Source organism: Meles meles, chromosome 6 (assembly GCF_922984935.1).
Source record: "Meles meles chromosome 6, mMelMel3.1 paternal haplotype, whole genome shotgun sequence".
Lineage (NCBI taxonomy): Eukaryota > Metazoa > Chordata > Mammalia > Carnivora > Mustelidae > Meles > Meles meles.
Window position 1 is genome coordinate 112,620,131 of NC_060071.1, and position 16,627 is coordinate 112,636,757.

Here is a 16,627-nt window from a genome sequence, read left to right on the forward strand (position 1 = left end):
CCCCACATCGGGCTCTCTGCTCCGCAGGGAGCCTGCTTCCTCCTCTCTCTCTGCCCGCCTCTCTGCCTAGTTGTGAATTCTCTCTGTCAAATAAAAAAAAATTTAAAAAGATCAGATATTAGACTTTTGCTATTTCAGTGATGTTTCACCATTTTTTTTTAAAGATTTTATTTATTTATTTGACAGAGAGAGATCACAAGTAGGCAGAGAGGCAAGCAGAGAGAGTGAGAGGGAAGCAGGCTCCCCGCCGAGCAGAGAGCCCGACGCGGGACCCGATCCCAGGACCCCAAGATCATGACCCGAGCCGAAGGCAGTGGCCCAAACCACTGAGCCATAGGAGCTCAAGGAAGGGAGAGAATCTTAAGCAGGCTCCACACCCAGAGCAGAGCCAGCCGGAGCTGGTTGAAGCCCGTGGGAGGCCATCTCACAGTGCTGAGAGCATGACCTGACCTGAAGTTAAGAGTTGGATGCTTCACTGACTGAGCCACCCAGGCGCCCCTCAACATTCTTTTACCGATTTAACACAATCAGTCTTGCCTTGAAATTGCAAGTTTACATAAACCCAGACATTCAAAATACAAGCTAGCCCTAAATGGTTTTGTTGTGAAATTGTGATTATAATATTAAATTCATTCTTTTCATCCACTTCTTCACCCTTACCCACTCACCAGCCTCTCCTCCTCAGAAGAGAGCAGTGAATTATCTTCTGAATATTTGACCACTAGAGACACATTTGGTGTGCACATTACTACTCCCATACATTCAAAGTTTGGGTAAAATCCATTGAATTCCCTTTCCATGCACAAACTAAAAACCAAAGCAAAAAAAAAATTTTTTTTTTGGTAAAATTTTGATCATGCATTTTATAATGATGTGCACAAAAATGTCCCTTTGTCATAATTCAGTCTTGGGATACTTACTGATTCTTGGCTAGTTCTTATTCCAATTAGCCAGCAACGCAATACTGGTATATAAGAGAGTATTTGCCTGCTTTAGGGGGTGATGACCCCATGCTTTGGAGGGAGGTGAGCAGAACTGAGTTTGAATCCTGGATTTACCCTTGGGTAACTAAATGATGTTACTGTAGATCCTAGCTCAGAGGGTTGCTATGAGGATAAAATAATATGGTTAAAGCACTTACCATCTGGTGAGCATTTCAGTGTATGGTAGCTACTATTATACTATTGTTCTTACCCAAGAATCTTTCTTCAGCTTCCCTGGACACATGTACACACCTACCCAAACAAGCACACAAAAAGCAATATACTTGTAATAGTATATTGACTCTATGTTTTATAATAAGCATTATCAAAGTTATATTTTATTGAAGAATTATTGTCTCTTAGATTCAGATATTAAAATATTTATAGATGGGATGATTTTATGTCTTCAGTTTGCTTCAAAACTTGAAGAAAGATGGATGAGATCAGGAGTGAAGGTATACACAAAATTTGGCATGCAACTCACCACAGGAGTTGTTCTATTTTCTGCACATTTGCGTAGATTTGAAATTTTCCATGTAAAAATAGTTACTGAATAGTCTCTTAGAGTCATTCTCAATTAAGGACCCAGCTCTTAACTCACCTTTCTTTATTTCTTTTGGAAGAGTCACTGATTCCAGTGATCTAAGCAGAAAGACTCATGTCGTTCTGTTTTATGACTCTTGGAATAGTTCACGGTGGAAACACAATATATAGAATTTCTGAATTTCCTTTGTCCTCAACTACTTGGGATGCTTTCGTGAAACCACTATGGGCATTTTAACCCTGATTACCCCGCAACAACAATGTGTAAAATAACTCTTTCTACCCTTCTCTGCTTGTATGACAGAAGTTAGAGCTATGAAACACTGGTGTTCAATGCGCTAATGAATGATGAGCCCATAGTTGTGTATTTGGCATTTTGGGATCTGAGCCTCTGCCCTGTATGAACTTGTGATCTTCATTGTGTAGGCTTGTTAAGTTTGACTGTTGAGTTACATGTTGGCATTGGAGGCAGAGGAACTACTCCAAAGCCAAAAACTGACCTCTGCCTATTTCAAAGTCATAGTCATGGGTGATTTTTGCATTTTTTAAAGTAAAAATGATTACCCTTAGAAAGGAAGCTGACCATGGCCATGAATGGATCTTAAACCTTTGGATCTATTTGACTAACCCGGTCACTATTTTACTCTTTTATCTGTCTGTAAGCCAAGGCAAAGTATTATGATTGGGTCCATAATTGCCTTTCCAAAAGTAGTTTCCCTTCTCCGGCTTCACCAAAGTGAAGAATTTGAGCTTATATTTCAGGATTCCTCTTTTCCCTCTGGAATCTATCTCTAAGGGGTAAATTACATCCCTTTGTCTAAGTTTAATTACTTTGGAACAAGGATCCCAGTGGGGTTTATGAAGCTTCCTTTCTTCCCCTAAAAATAAGACAGGCTCTGAGTTGGCTAGGACAGCTCACTGTCATCTGTACGAAACGCTTCTGTTTATCTCTTTGGTCAGCACCTTCTGCTGGGCCCAAGCTGGAGCAAGGGGGGAGGAAGGCTTTAGCTCCAGCAAGGGGGGAAGACAGGTACACAGACAGAGCCTTCTGGAATACAGTGCCGGGTGCACCGTCATAGAGGCATGAACTGAGTACTCCAGGGACAATGTTGACTATCCCAGGATATCAGGATAGAATTTAAAGAGAAGATGTGAGATATTTGGACAAAGGGCAGAACTCGTAGCCTGGGATTATAATATGCTCTTAATTGAGGCCCCTTGGGAGCCCAGTGTGGGAGTTTTGTCTGTTAGATAGCACGTGGTATGAAACCAGCTAGGCATTTCCCTTAGGCCTCACACAGTTCTGAAGAATGCCAAAAATGAGTCTGAAATGGCAAGACTAAAGTGTATAACCTCCCTCCCTGGCCTCGGGCTTCCTGTAATGGGGATGCATCGCACCCCCTGCATGCTTGGGTCTGTCTTCCAGGCCGTGAGGCCGGGTTCCCAGACTTCTCTGTGCAGAGGGCACGGTGCTGGGTGGCTTACAGCACTGATCGCGAGCACTTGTCTCTCCCAGAACAATTCCTGCTACCCATGACAGCAACTGAGTAATATCCAATTAAACCTCGAACTTGGGATGTTAGTCACAAACTCCCTTGAGCAATCACAGGTCAGTTCTTGAGACCGTTGTAGGTTTCTGTTAGCACTTGTTTTCTGTTACCAAAGAAAATCCTTTACAAGCCCTCAGCCGGCTAACAGCTTCAGGAGAATTCAGAGACCCAGTAACCTTGTTGGGCAACGTGCGAGAACAGGCTCTGGGCACAGGTCCATACAGGCATGGCTGGCTGGGCTAGAACATGGTGCTGACAGAGACCACCCGCGGGCTCACTCCAATCCCCCACAGTCTTGCTCACTCCTGCGGCAGCAGACTGTAATCTCTAACCTTGACCACTTCTGATGTGCACTGTCTGTCCCCGAGGAGCCAGACAAGCAGACACTAATAGGGCCTAGGGTCTGTGACCACTCCTGAAAGAACAGCTGAGAAAGGCCACGCTCCTGGCAGTGGCCTCCCTCCCGTGCACATGCTCCCAGTCATCCCATCTGCCGCCCTACGTCTCCCAAGTCCTCCCTCCCATTGGTTACATACATCTAGCTTCTGCTGTGTGGGGGCTGTGGTGGAAGGAAACTTTTCACGGATCACAGCCCACTGAAAACACTTGCTTGTTGGAAAGTGGGATTTTGTATGGAGGTGGGGAGCGAGGCCGGATTTGGTTTAGGGTGGAAAAGGCTTGCTTTTCGGCAGAGGGCACGCAGAGACCCAGCACACCTCTGTTTACACTGCTTACTCCTGAGGAGACTGTTGCCAGGAGCGCCCAAGCAGAGAGGAGGACTGCTCTGCGTTCCCACTGACATGTGCCTGGAAAACTCCTCTGCTTTTATCTTACTTATCGGGGATTCCTAGAAAACAGGTCTCTGTTTTCATTCCTGAGTGTCTCCGGTGACCGCTCTCTGTAAGACCTGTGTGGTCAGGCTATATCAACTCGTCAGCTCCCAGGGCACAGCTTGGAAACTGGTCCCGCCAGCTTGGTCATCCCCTCCCTTCTTGGAGCTGAAACGTGATCCTGGGCTGGACAGACACCAATCTTTCCCTCAGGCCAAGCAGGCCAGCAGAACTTGATTCCCAGAGCAGGGGTAGGAACAGAGAGCCATGGGTGCTCCACCACAGCCCAAGGTGGGGGGGAGGAGGGGTGAGGCTCCAGAATGACAGTCCTATAGCGACCATGAAAACCCCCACCCCCGCTATGAGGGGGAACCATCAGGCCTCTTGGTTGTTAGATGTGGTGACCTATTCACATGGGACCATCATCTAGGAACCATGAGGCAAATTTTGAGAGTGGACCCAAAGCTTTTTCCAAGATAACCCAGAGAAGTTTGTTTCCTTGGAGGTGGATGTCAGAAGCTTGCTTGGTGTGGTCTCATCACTCACTCTGTAAGCCTGTCTATCGGGGTGTGGGGCCTGGCCATTCTACATATGCTGCTTGCTCTTTCTTTCAGAGATCTCAAACTGGACAACGTGCTGTTGGACCATGAGGGCCACTGTAAGCTGGCGGACTTCGGAATGTGCAAGGAGGGCATCTGTAATGGAGTCACCACGGCGACCTTCTGTGGCACGCCCGACTATATTGCTCCAGAGGTGAGCACAGCTTGGGGAATCCTGAGCATCAATGCCACGGGCTGCCTCGGTGTACTGAGCTCCGTGGGCGTGCTGAAAGAGGACACCTGATGCCTCACGGGGTGAAGGGTGCCTGAAAATGTCCTTGGTTCCTACAGATAACGATTTGAGTTCAACATTTTGTGTAAACCTTGCAGGGGCTTTAGGCCTTCGCTCTGAATGAGGACAGAGTGTGCTCTACTCACAGCGATTTATTTTCCTTGTTGTTCCTGCTCGGTGCTTTGATCACAGCCCCACTTAGCGGAAGTAAAGACAAGTCCCTCAGTCTTCCCCATGCGAGTGAGTGAGCCCGATGTCCTCGTCCCTCTACAGGGACACCGTGCCCAAACCCTCTCTGCTTTGGATCTGTATCTGCCTTTACCTTGGCTGGAACAGGCCACAGATGTTTGATGACCTGAGTTGAACCACAGAGAAAAGAGACAACTCTCTAGAGATGAAATGAAGCCTATTTCCCAATCCATTGTTTTCCCTGGTCATTCAGGGCACATGAGTTCATCAGATATTCTCCCATTGCCCCCTCTGCCCAGATCCTCCAGGAAATGCTCTACGGACCCGCAGTAGATTGGTGGGCAATGGGCGTGCTGCTCTACGAGATGCTCTGTGGTCACGCGCCCTTCGAGGCAGAGAACGAAGATGACCTCTTTGAGGCCATCCTGAATGATGAAGTGGTCTACCCTACATGGCTCCATGAAGATGCCACAGGGATCCTGAAATCTGTAAGTGTGCCTTACCCCCCAGCTTCCGGCCTACGGCAGACCAGCTGGCTGTGTGTGCTGCTTTGGGTCCTTCCAGTACCTCGCACTGGTGAGCAGCCAGTGCTAACTGCAGGATGTTTTAATCTGCAGAAGCAAAGAACCAGAGTGTCTTCTGTGGTGCAATAGTTCTCCCTGGGCCAGCTGCGAGCCGCTGATAACGTTGTTTGCCGAATATCTAGTATTTTTAGCTTGTGGCTGAGGCGTAGGTGAAGTGGTGCGCCCCCTTTACACAGTCGGGACACGCCAGGGGGTTGGGTCAGATGAATGCCATTCCTGCTTTTTTGGGTATTGACTGCGTTTCTGGGCTGAAAGGGTCTTTCCCTTAGTGCTGGGCGAGGCCAGGAGAGGTTTTCCTGACTTCTGCAGCTCTCCTGTGGGTCCATATTATTCTAATGAATAATAATTGAGGTCCCAGGACCAGGAGTCAGGTGCAGTGAGGTTAATGTATCATAAAAAGTCTTTTTTGCGTGCATATAAGGTACTATGCTGGAAGCCTTATTTTGAAGAGAGGAGGAAACATGGATTCGATACTTTTTTGTTGAAAATGAAAGAGCGCATGTGATCTCTGTCATTCCTATAACCACGTTAGTTGAATTCACAAATCATGTATTATCATGTACTAGATGCATAGAGGAAGAAAGATGGATAAAAGGGCAATTCATCAAGTAGGGAAAGACCAGAACAATCCATTCTCTGTCAGATAGTTTCTAGGGGATAAGGATTACTTTCCTCAAGTTATATCCTTTTTGGTGATTTGAGACCGAAAACTGAATTTGGGAAATATTATTTGGCTATCTTGTTGGAGACTTATCTCTCTTTAGAGATCTTCAGTCATAATGAGGGCCATTTCAAGAACATTTTGTATGCAGGTCACCATGTACTGGGGCTGAAGGCATGATTGTCCCTGAGAGTTCTCCCTATCACTACAAGTGAGATAATCATAGAAACCCTTCTCAGGCAAATATTGCCTAAGTGAATTGTAATTGGTAACTTGATTCTCAAGGCTACGTGCCAGGACTCTCCTGATATTGAGGAAACACTAATCTCTTAAAGAAACAAAAGTGAAGTCACTTTGGATTCTACCAAATGTCTCCTGCCTAGCCTGTTTTCGCAAGAACAAGTGATTTGTATCATTGGTAGAAGTTTTCGACTGAGGAAACAAAGGCTTTTATAATTTCATCAGTAAAAAACAGAGGAGGGCTTGTCTCTGTGGATTCGTGCCCTGAAATGTCTAAACTTCTGGAAGGGAACTGTGCTCACCTAGGTTGGCCCCAGCCAACTCTGATGACCTAAGCTACTTTAACTCAACCTAATCATGCTACAGGATCAGGCTGATGCTGCATTATTACTTCTCCAGTACCGTGGTCCATAATCTGGCTCTTCAGGTGTGCTAACCCCCTGTGGCTGACAACTGCCACCGTCTTACTGTTTCTTTGTTTTTCATGGCGTACATATTCAATTCAATTACTGTAACTCACGTAGCATTTTTAATTTTCATAAGAAAGACCTCAGAGTTTATAATTCAAATGAAAATACTAGTTCAAACTATAAAGAAATGTCCATCGTTGGCTTGGTATATAAATGTCATTATGCTAAGTACCATGAAGGGTAGGAAATAAGTCAGTCTATGCCTCAAGAAATGTTAATGGTCTCCTTGTAGGGTTAACAATGCAGATAAATATCTCCTACCTTTTGTCTGAATCCGGTGGAAATCTTGAGGTCACATTATCATTTGAGTTGGCCATCACTCACATATGCTTCTCTTAATTTTTTTAGTCAAAGTTTTAGAAGTCCTTAACTTTATTCTAGTATTTCAGAATCCTCTTGAGAGAGTTTGTCCCAACTGAATCTGGGACCTAGATCTTACTTTCCCTCATCCCATCCCTATAAAACCTAGAATTAGTACTCAGCAAGATTAAGAACCATATGGAACTATTAAGATGGTTTCTTCTGAACCAGATAAGTCCAATTACTTTAAACTATATCTTTTATATATATATATTATTTATTTTAATATAAATTTAAATATATATTTATATATATAAAATTTTTGCTTTGTAACTAGAATATTTATTATCCAGTAATATCCTACCTCCACAATCTTTGCTCTAAGAGAAAACAGAGCCTCTGGTGCCCAAAGAGGGTCTAATCTTCATTGGAGACTGAGTTCCCTCTCCTTGCAGAGGTTCCAGGGAACCTGTGAACCTCTTCACTTCCCTTTATTTTTCTTTCAGACACCGATTGCTCAACTGGGTAGAGACAGCACCTGAGATTGTGATATGTCATTGACCTTGCAGTGATTTTCCCAAGTGGCATTCTGTGTTCTTGGTGGGGTGTCTCCCTGTAGGAAGAAGCGTGGGCTTCACTTGGTGACAGGCTTACCTCCCAGCTCTATTCTATTTTGGCTCAGTGACCTGGGTGAGCTACCACACCTCTCTGAATCTCAGTGTCTTTGCTTACAAAATCAAGGTAATAAAATCCACGTCATAAGATTATTATCCAGAACACTATAAGGATTCTGTTTCTTCTTCCTTCAAGGAGTATCCCTTAAAAGTGATTTTCTGAAAAACAGTTGAAAAGGTATCAGATAAAATTACTAAAAAGCATTCACCCAGAGGATTTCTGGGACAGTTTTGTACATTTCAGCCTCTATGCCTAAAGATAAAAAGCCTAAATGCCATAGCAGAGGAAATTCAGCTATTCTTTGCAGAAGGCTAACATTTAAATGGAAGTATGATCAAGGAAGAGAAAGAAAACAGTTAAGAACACTCAGGACTTGAGGAGAAACACCAAGGAGGAAAGGCTTCATCCAGGTTTGGTGGTGAAGAACCTGTGCCCACGGGCAGATCTTGGCTCTTTGCTGTCTGGCTGTGTTCCCCTGGGCACATAGTGTAATTCTGCGATGCCTCAGTTTCCTTATCTGTGCAAGTGGGGCATAAGCTAGTATGTGGGGAATATTTGGAACAGTGTTCAGCAGAGGAGATGCTCAGGAGGTGGCCACTACTGTCGTCAATGACAGCTGGGTCTATGAAAAGATTTTTAGACTTTTTGCCCTTTTCTTTGAAAAATGCTTACTTTGTTTATTGTATCAGGAAGAAGGTTTAAGGTATCAAGTCATGCCTATAAACCATTCGGACTGCTTTCTGGCTTTAATTGCTACTTGATTTAATTAGAACAATATAGCTTTTTATTGCTAGAAGAAAATTTAGAGATTGTCCATTCTAATCCCCTCATTTTATAGATATGGAAACTGAGGCCCAGAGAAATTATGACTCACCAAAGGCCATTCAGCACCTTAAACAAATAAATTAGAACTCTTGTGCAGTTTTCATGGGAAGGCAATATGGTGTAGCCACTGTGGAAAACAAGATGGCAGGCAGTTTCTCAAAACATTTAACATAAAGTTACCACACGGCCTACAAATTCTACTTCTGGATGTCTTGCCAGAAGAATTGAAAGCAGGGACTTGAACAGATATTTGTACACCAATCTTCATGGCAGCATTATTCACAATATCTGAAAGGTGGTAACAATCCAAGTGTTCATCGAGAGATGAATGGATAAACAAAATGTGGTATATGCATACAATGGACGATCATTCACCCTTAAAAAGGAAGGAAATTTTGAGGCATGTTACAACACGATGAACTTTTAAGGCATGCCTAATGAAAAGAGCCAAACCCCAAAGGACAAATGTATGATTCCACTTTTAGGAAGTATCAAGAATGACCTAGAAAGTCACACTTAGAGAGACAAAAAGCAAAATGGTGTTTGCTTTTTGGCTTTTGACTAGGGGAGGGGGTGGAGGGAGTTTCAGTTTGGAAGAATGGAAGAGTTTCTGGAGATGGATGTGGTGATGATCACACAATAGTTGGAATGTTGTTTTTTTTTTAACCATTTTTTAAAAAAGATTTTATTTATTTATTTGACAGACACACAGTGAGAGGGGGAACACAAACAGGGGGAGTAGGAGAGGGAGAAGCAGGCTTCCTGCTGAGCAGCTCCATCCCAGGACCGTGGGATCATGACCTGAGCCGAAGGGAGACACTTAACCAGCTGAGCCACCCAGGTGCCCCCAGTTTGAATGATCTTAATGCTCCTGCACTATACATTTAAAGATGGTTAAGAAGCTAAATATCATATTCTGTATATTAAACAAAAATAGAAAAACAGACAAACAGACCAAAACCCTGGGATCAGAATCCAAATATTCTTAAATCCTTGTCAGTGTTCTGAGCTAGACTACATCTGGCCATTCCCTATTTTTTCTTTTACTTCCATTAATAAGATCTTGGGCACAGATATGAACAGGGTAGAGGCTGAAGAATAGAAGGAGGTTGGAGGAAATGGCTTAGGGCCCACCAAGGTTCAAAGAGTGACCATGGAAGAAGATTCACTTAGGTTAGGAAGGAATGATTTCAGGTTGTATAAACATCTAATCCAAAACGTGGCTACTAGTTTTATTTGCGGTGAAATAAGCCAATGGTTTTACAGTGTGAGCTACTCAGAAACTGATGCCTGCAGTAACTTTTGAGTAGTCCTAGCTAAGGAACAAATAGTCCTAGGCCAGATAACTGAGGCCTTGGGGAATCAGTCTGTATTAAAAAGTTACGTACGCTGAGACATTTTTAAGGACTCCGAACAAGCCTTCATTTTGTTGTGCAATTCCAGGTTAAGGTAAAGTGCATTGCTCTCTTTAAAAATATATACTTCAAGCTCTTTTCTAGGATTTTGTGACCCCCTATGGTTCCGGGAGCTTGGTGACTTCAAGAGTTCCTAACGTTGAATGTTGACTCCATTGGATGGTGGCCTACATGGTCCTAAAAATTGTCAGGAGGCCCTGCATGCTAAGTTTTGGATTATAATCACTTGTTATCACCCTTCATTTCACATAGCTTGGTGACTGTTAAAAACACACAGAGAATTGCCGAGATAGAAAATCTTTAAAATGCTCTTTCTCTAAATCCCTGGTTGATCAATGAAGCTGAGACCCAGGGCGGGTGACCCAGCCTCATGTGGTAGCATGGAAGGAGCCCACACTAGCCTGGGAGGCAGGGGACTTTCCTCCACTCTTGGCACTGCTCTTCAGCCTATTTCTGCAAAGCAGGGGTGAGGACACCAACGGCACCCACTTCAAATGAGGGCGTACACATGAAATCATTTGCAAAGTGGCAAAACAGGAGTAAGTTACTAGTATTGTTGAGTTATGAGTAATTTCATAACATACTGAATGTGTCATTATCATCATCCTCTCCCTGAACAACCACCAACATCATCAAGATTGTTAAGTGCTAAATTGTACACGAGGCTGGGTTCCATTTTTATTCCAGAGAGAACTATATTGCATTTATCCAGGAGCTTTCTATCTCAACCAAAGACACATATGTGGGATGTAAATAGCCAAATAGATACTGATCTGCCTACTCATTTAACAGGCATGAATCCATGCATGTATGCATAGCAGCCATGGGTCTGCTGGGCTCAGATACTAGCAACTGGCTGGGGGTACAGAGAGGACCATGCCAGACATCATCTTTGCCTTCATGGAATTTAAGTCCAGCTGGGTTGGGGAAGAAATCAAAGAAGAGAAAAGGAATTCTACAGATAACTATCATTACCTTATAATTGATGTTAAATAAAATAATATTTCATTAACTTACCATTTGATTTTTTAAAAAGGTCTAAGGTGCTTTGAGAAGATACAACAGGTAGACCAAACCTCGTCTAGGTCATCCAGCAAGGGCATCCCGAGGAAATGACATTTAAGCTGAACCCAAAGGTTGAAGACAAGTTAGGTCCAAGAAGTACACAAAGATCTTGAGAGTCTGTTCAAGTAACTCTCTAGCAAGGTGGCTGGACTGTATAATGAGCAAAGGTGTAGGGCCACGGGGGTTAGAGGACTTGAGGCTCAGCATGAAGGACACTGGAGGCCATGGGGATGAGTGCCAAGATGAGTCATTGAAAGGTTTTGAGCAAGTATGAGGACAAAATGTTTTTTCATGCTTAAGTGATCATTCTGGATATTTATAAAGAAATATTGTAGATCAGACGGAAGCATTTGCAGCTGAAATATTAGGGATTTTTTTTTTTTTTTGGTAGAATAATCCAAGGGTGGCAGAGAGGAGCAGATGAAACAAGTTTGGGCATGTTTCATACGTGTCAAGGCTTTGTGATGTTTACATACTAGTGTATATTTGAAAATTTCCAGAATAGCAATTTTTTTTTTTTTTTTTTGGAGAGCGGGGGAAAGCGAGAGAGCTGGGGTGGGAGGGAGGTGGGGTAGAGAGGGAGAGAGCAAATCTCAAGCAGACTCCATGCTCAGTGTAGAGTCCGGTGCAGGGCTTGATCTCGTGACCATGAGACGACAGTCTGAACTGAAATTGAGAGTTGGGCACTCAACCAGCTGAGCCACCCAGGTGCCTCAATAGCAAATTTTAAAAATTAACGTATGAATCCATTTTATACAAGTTCAAAGTGTGTGTATACATATGTGCCTATGTGTGTATATATAAATGTATATATGTATGCACACACAGTACAGACTGTAGAAAAAGTGAACTCAACCTTCATTTAATGAAACAAAATGGTTTAACAATACAAACAAACAAAGAAGAAATAATGTGAGCCACATACTAGCTCTTGGGCTGATCCAGCTTTTTTTTTTCCAGTTTAGTTTTGAATTTGTTACAGAATGTTTCAGTAACAGTGGATCTGCATCCAACTGTGCCTTTTGATTGCTGGTAAGAGTCTCAAGGTGCTGGACTGGATGTCCATTTTTATGCTAACAGATAAAATCTATCTGTGGTTTTAGCACATTCATTCTTTAACAGCCATAAACAGTCTCCCTACCTTCCCAAGAAGTATTTCTCAACCCCAAGTTGAATAACTATGTGTACCCCAAAGAAGGATTTTTAAACAAAGAGCAGTGAAGAAGAGAGCATTTTTGGTGAGCTCTGCCCTGAGCTGTCCCCTGGTGCCCTGTGGGATCCTTTCCTGCAGGCTGGGTCCGCCCTTTCCCACCAAGGCAGGAAGGGCCAAGATCTCCAAGCCAGCCTTTCACATCCGCTCCCTGCACCACTCTCAGCGTGGTGAGCCATCCCCCACTTGGCTTCTGAGATTTTCTGATGCTCTTTTCTTTGGAACATAAGGTCAGCCCTGTTCCTGGAATTGGTGTCTGATGAATATTTTGGTTGCCTTTTTTTCCCCCCTTCAAAACAAAATGTTTTCTGAATTCTTTCTTACCTTTTAAACTGGAAGGTATTATTATCTGTAGAAACAGTTTGGATACCCATTTTTGTAGCATACCATAGAATCATGAATGTCAAGGACCTTGTGGCTTGGTATGGTGTAATAATGTGTAATAATCCAGACATGGGGATAACGGGGTGTTCTTGTCCCCTGTTCCATAGAAAGTGAGTGGTTGAACAGGATGGGCACTGGTGTTGTACCCAACAGAACTCCCAAACCGATGTTACTTTCCGACCATAGTCCTTCCCATGATCACCTTTACCACCTGTCCCCACTAAGGTTGTGAACTTTTGAGTTCTTAGTGTGTGGATGTCCAGGCATTTCATATAGACGGAGAGAGAGCCAGAGGACTTGCCTATGAGGACCCTCCCCTGGGTCATAGAACCATCAGGAAGAGGGGAGCTGGACTAACAGTGTTTAGCCTAGGGCTTCTACTTGGGAAAAATTCCCAAATCCTTAACCGGTAATCCTTACAACTAAAAATAACCATCACATACACAAAAAAACTGCAATGGGAAGGCTATTTTTCTTGCTTGTCCTTCTGTCTCTCATTTCTCATCTTCCCTTTAAATGTGTATGTGAAATTTTCTCATATCCATGCTCTAAAAGCAAAACAGTCCCACCCATTCACGCTTATAGATTATAAAAACTGGCACTACCCACAGACATTAACACAGAAAAGATATATGAAGACACACTTGTGTAAAGGCACTCCAGTTTATGTTTTTAAAGTCGATTTGTAAAAATGTTTTTCTTTCCCTTGGTTTTAGAATAATACATGCTTTCTGTTGGCTGAGTTTCCTTAACTGGCACTAAATTATCCCAAAATGCTAATAATTGTAACACAGAAGGAAATATGGAGTTTGCTTAGAATTTTTGTGGTTCTGCTGAGTTTTCCCTCATGTAGCTCCGGAGAGAGAGAGAGACTTGGGGAAGCCCTCATGAGTTCACAGAACTTAAGAAGGGCCTTTTCTGTGAGGTGAATCTTCCTTTGTGATCCATCATCTTCTGCAAGGGATCACGAGGCTCGGTGCTGACTCAGGTGAAATCAATGCCCTTGTCTTTGAGCTTACACAGGTGGCCAGGTTAAATAAGTGCTGAAAGGAGTTTTCTGTATTCTCCTGAGTCACCTTTGTCCGTTCAGGAGGCATTGTAAACTCTGCATTAGAGGGAGATTACAGAGTGCTTTTGTTCCTAAGCTTTATAGGAACTAAAGTGTGTGTGTGCTTGTGTGGGTTTGATCTGTCCTCACAACTCTCAGATTTCATCATCTGTGCCTTGTCTGCAGGAATTCTGTTTGCCTCTGTGCACAAAGAGAGAATCACAATTAATGCTGGGATCAAGGGTGTCCCATGTCTGCTGCCAGGCAATTGATGAGAGCAGCATTGAATTTGACCCCCTCCATTTCCCACTCCCCTCCTGGCAGAATTCGAGATGCTCAAGGGAGGCAGTCAGCCTGAAGGAGGCTGAGGAAGTGGAGGAAAAACTGGGACCAGGTAGAGAATCCAACTCTGGATTATTAGAATTGATTTTCCAACACTGTGACAGGGAAAATCCAAAAGAAATTTACTGAAAGATCCTTTAGCAAGAGAGAAGGTTAACATGCAACCAGACAGCGCTTTACCGGGACTGGAGTTCCCATGTGAGGAAATGGAGCTGCTCCACAGCCCTATTACTGAAATTGCTAGTGCAATTAACATCTCTCAGAAATGAACCATTTCCTTACAGATAGATCAATGCTAGTGTTGGCAGAAGACAGAAAAACACCAGCACACTGATCCTCCCACAGACTTATTTGGCATTTTTTATCATAGTTCATGAAAGGTACTGTTCTCAGCTTCCCTCCTCCTCCTTTTAGCTCATACGTTTACTTAGGAATAGAGGTCCTAATGTTTTATTTGTGGCTGGCAGTGTGAAGGAGTTTTTTTTTTTTTTCCTTCTTCTTCTTTTTTAAATGGAGCACTAATACCATTTGCCTCTTTAATCTCCATATCTCATCCATGAGGGTAAAGATATCAGAGGTTTTGTAAAAGGAGCATGGAAACCTTTTCTATGGGGTGATTTGCTAACCGAGATCTGTGGGTCAGAAGAGCTTTCTGTTTCAAGCTGGAAAAATTCTTGTGAACAGAACTAATATACTTTGTTTTCTTTCATGTGTCCTTTCCAGTTATCAAAGATCAGTAATTTTTAGCCGTTGATGGTCAGGTTTGGTTTGGACACCATAGATAATGTGTATCCTATAGAAAGAATGGTGTTGGCCTAGGTTCATCAGGAGGAAATAAAAGGCACTGTGTCGTGTTCTCTGGAGGACCCTTGTTTCATACCTGCTTCCTTTAAATAGCTGAATTTGGGGGGAATCACATCCGAAATGAAGAAGTGCTTTGGGCCTGTGGAGTGGCCACAGTGAGTAGAGATTTCTTTTCCTTTAACACTCCGGAGAGCGGTAAAACCTGCCCCATCAGTCAGGGATGCTTGAGACAGTCATTTGCCAGGCATAAAACCATATTGGCCAACACAAGTGCTGTCACACGTGCCTGACCTTGGACTTCGATCTGTGGGACTCACTTCTGACCTTTGCCTTTTTTTAAACCAACATTGTCCTATGACTTGGGCCTCAGGGGAAGCTATAATGATTATAAAACACAGGAAAATCAGAGTGTTTGAAGCACTGAAAAGGAGTTAAGTAGAGGCCCACAGAAAGGCTGTTGGATTCTAATCACTGACAGCATGAAAAATAGGGCCAACAAACCCACTGTAGATATTAGCACTGGTTCTGCCCCCTTATGGGCACTGCAATAGGACGGGGCATTTACTCTACTGGCTTTCGTGAGGAGAAAATAAAGTACACCATGTACTGTGTCTCTGGAGAAACTTAAGGAATATTCTGATGTAGGTTAGTTATAAGTAACTTCTCGGTATAGACGTTCATCTGTTGGTATTTTCCAAATGTACTCATGTGCCCTCTTCTTCATGACCAGCCCCAGGAGATTAGCTTGAGCAAGTTTTGTTTCATTTTACTTTTCACAAAGACAAGTCCACGCGAGACCCAAGGAAAATGTGGCTTCTCTAGCTGAGGGAGGAGGTACGGTCACCTTCATGTCAGAATGTTAGCTCTTCTGTCCCAGAAATTGTAATGATAAATCTGAAAAGAGACAAAAGGGAAGATAAGACTGTAGAATCTTATTAATAGTCCATAGTCCATGGAGGCTGTTGGTCTCCCTTCCCACCTGATGCCATGTAGGGCATCTGGCATCCTTGACAAATCCCAGAAGTTCTTCTTCAGATGTTTCTAGTAAGGCCGTCATGCTCTTCCTAGGAAACCCCTTTCTGTCACTTCATGGCATTGAGTATTAAACTTACTTTAATTGCCCTTATAAGCTTATATATGTCCCTTTAATTCCCCCTCCCTGAACATATTTCTTTTATTTAGAAGTGCCTCTTACTGCCAACAACTCTCCTGGTATTTGAAAATTTCAACAGTGCCCTTTTATCTTCTTTTCTCCAATATAAAGACCACCCAGTTGTTTCAAGTAAAGCAAGGTAGTCAGACTAAAGGATTCTTTAGGGTTAAGACTGGTTTCTCTCCCCCTTCTCTCAGTACCCCCTGGTCCCATGGGCCAGTGAAGGAGGTGTAATGTTGGGAAGCACACAAAGTGCTGTGTATTCTTATTCAAATGGGGTCCTGAATGTCATCCTGTGACTCCTCCTGACCTGTCAATCCACACCAGTTTCTTTAATCCAGAATCCAAATGAGAAGATTGGTTGCCTCAAGAGAAGGGTTAGCTCAGTGACTGAAAGCAAAGTCTTCTAGTGCTAGATATGCGTGGGTTTGAATCCCAGCTCTACCACTCCTGAACTGGGTGGCATTGAACAGGTTACAGATTGGACTATTCCTCAGTTTTCCAATCTGTAAAATGGGAATGATA

General features: G+C 43.3%; 1 protein-coding gene across 1 annotated transcript in view; it reads left to right on the forward strand.

Moving 5' to 3' along the window:
* PRKCH (protein kinase C eta) overlaps positions 1-16,627 on the forward strand; it is a 225,349-nt gene that overhangs the window by 189,747 nt on the left and 18,975 nt on the right. The window contains exons 11-12 of the mRNA XM_046009945.1: positions 4,521-4,659; positions 5,226-5,414. Coding sequence (XP_045865901.1) covers positions 4,521-4,659; positions 5,226-5,414 — 328 coding nt within the window. The remainder of the gene's footprint in view (positions 1-4,520; positions 4,660-5,225; positions 5,415-16,627) is intronic.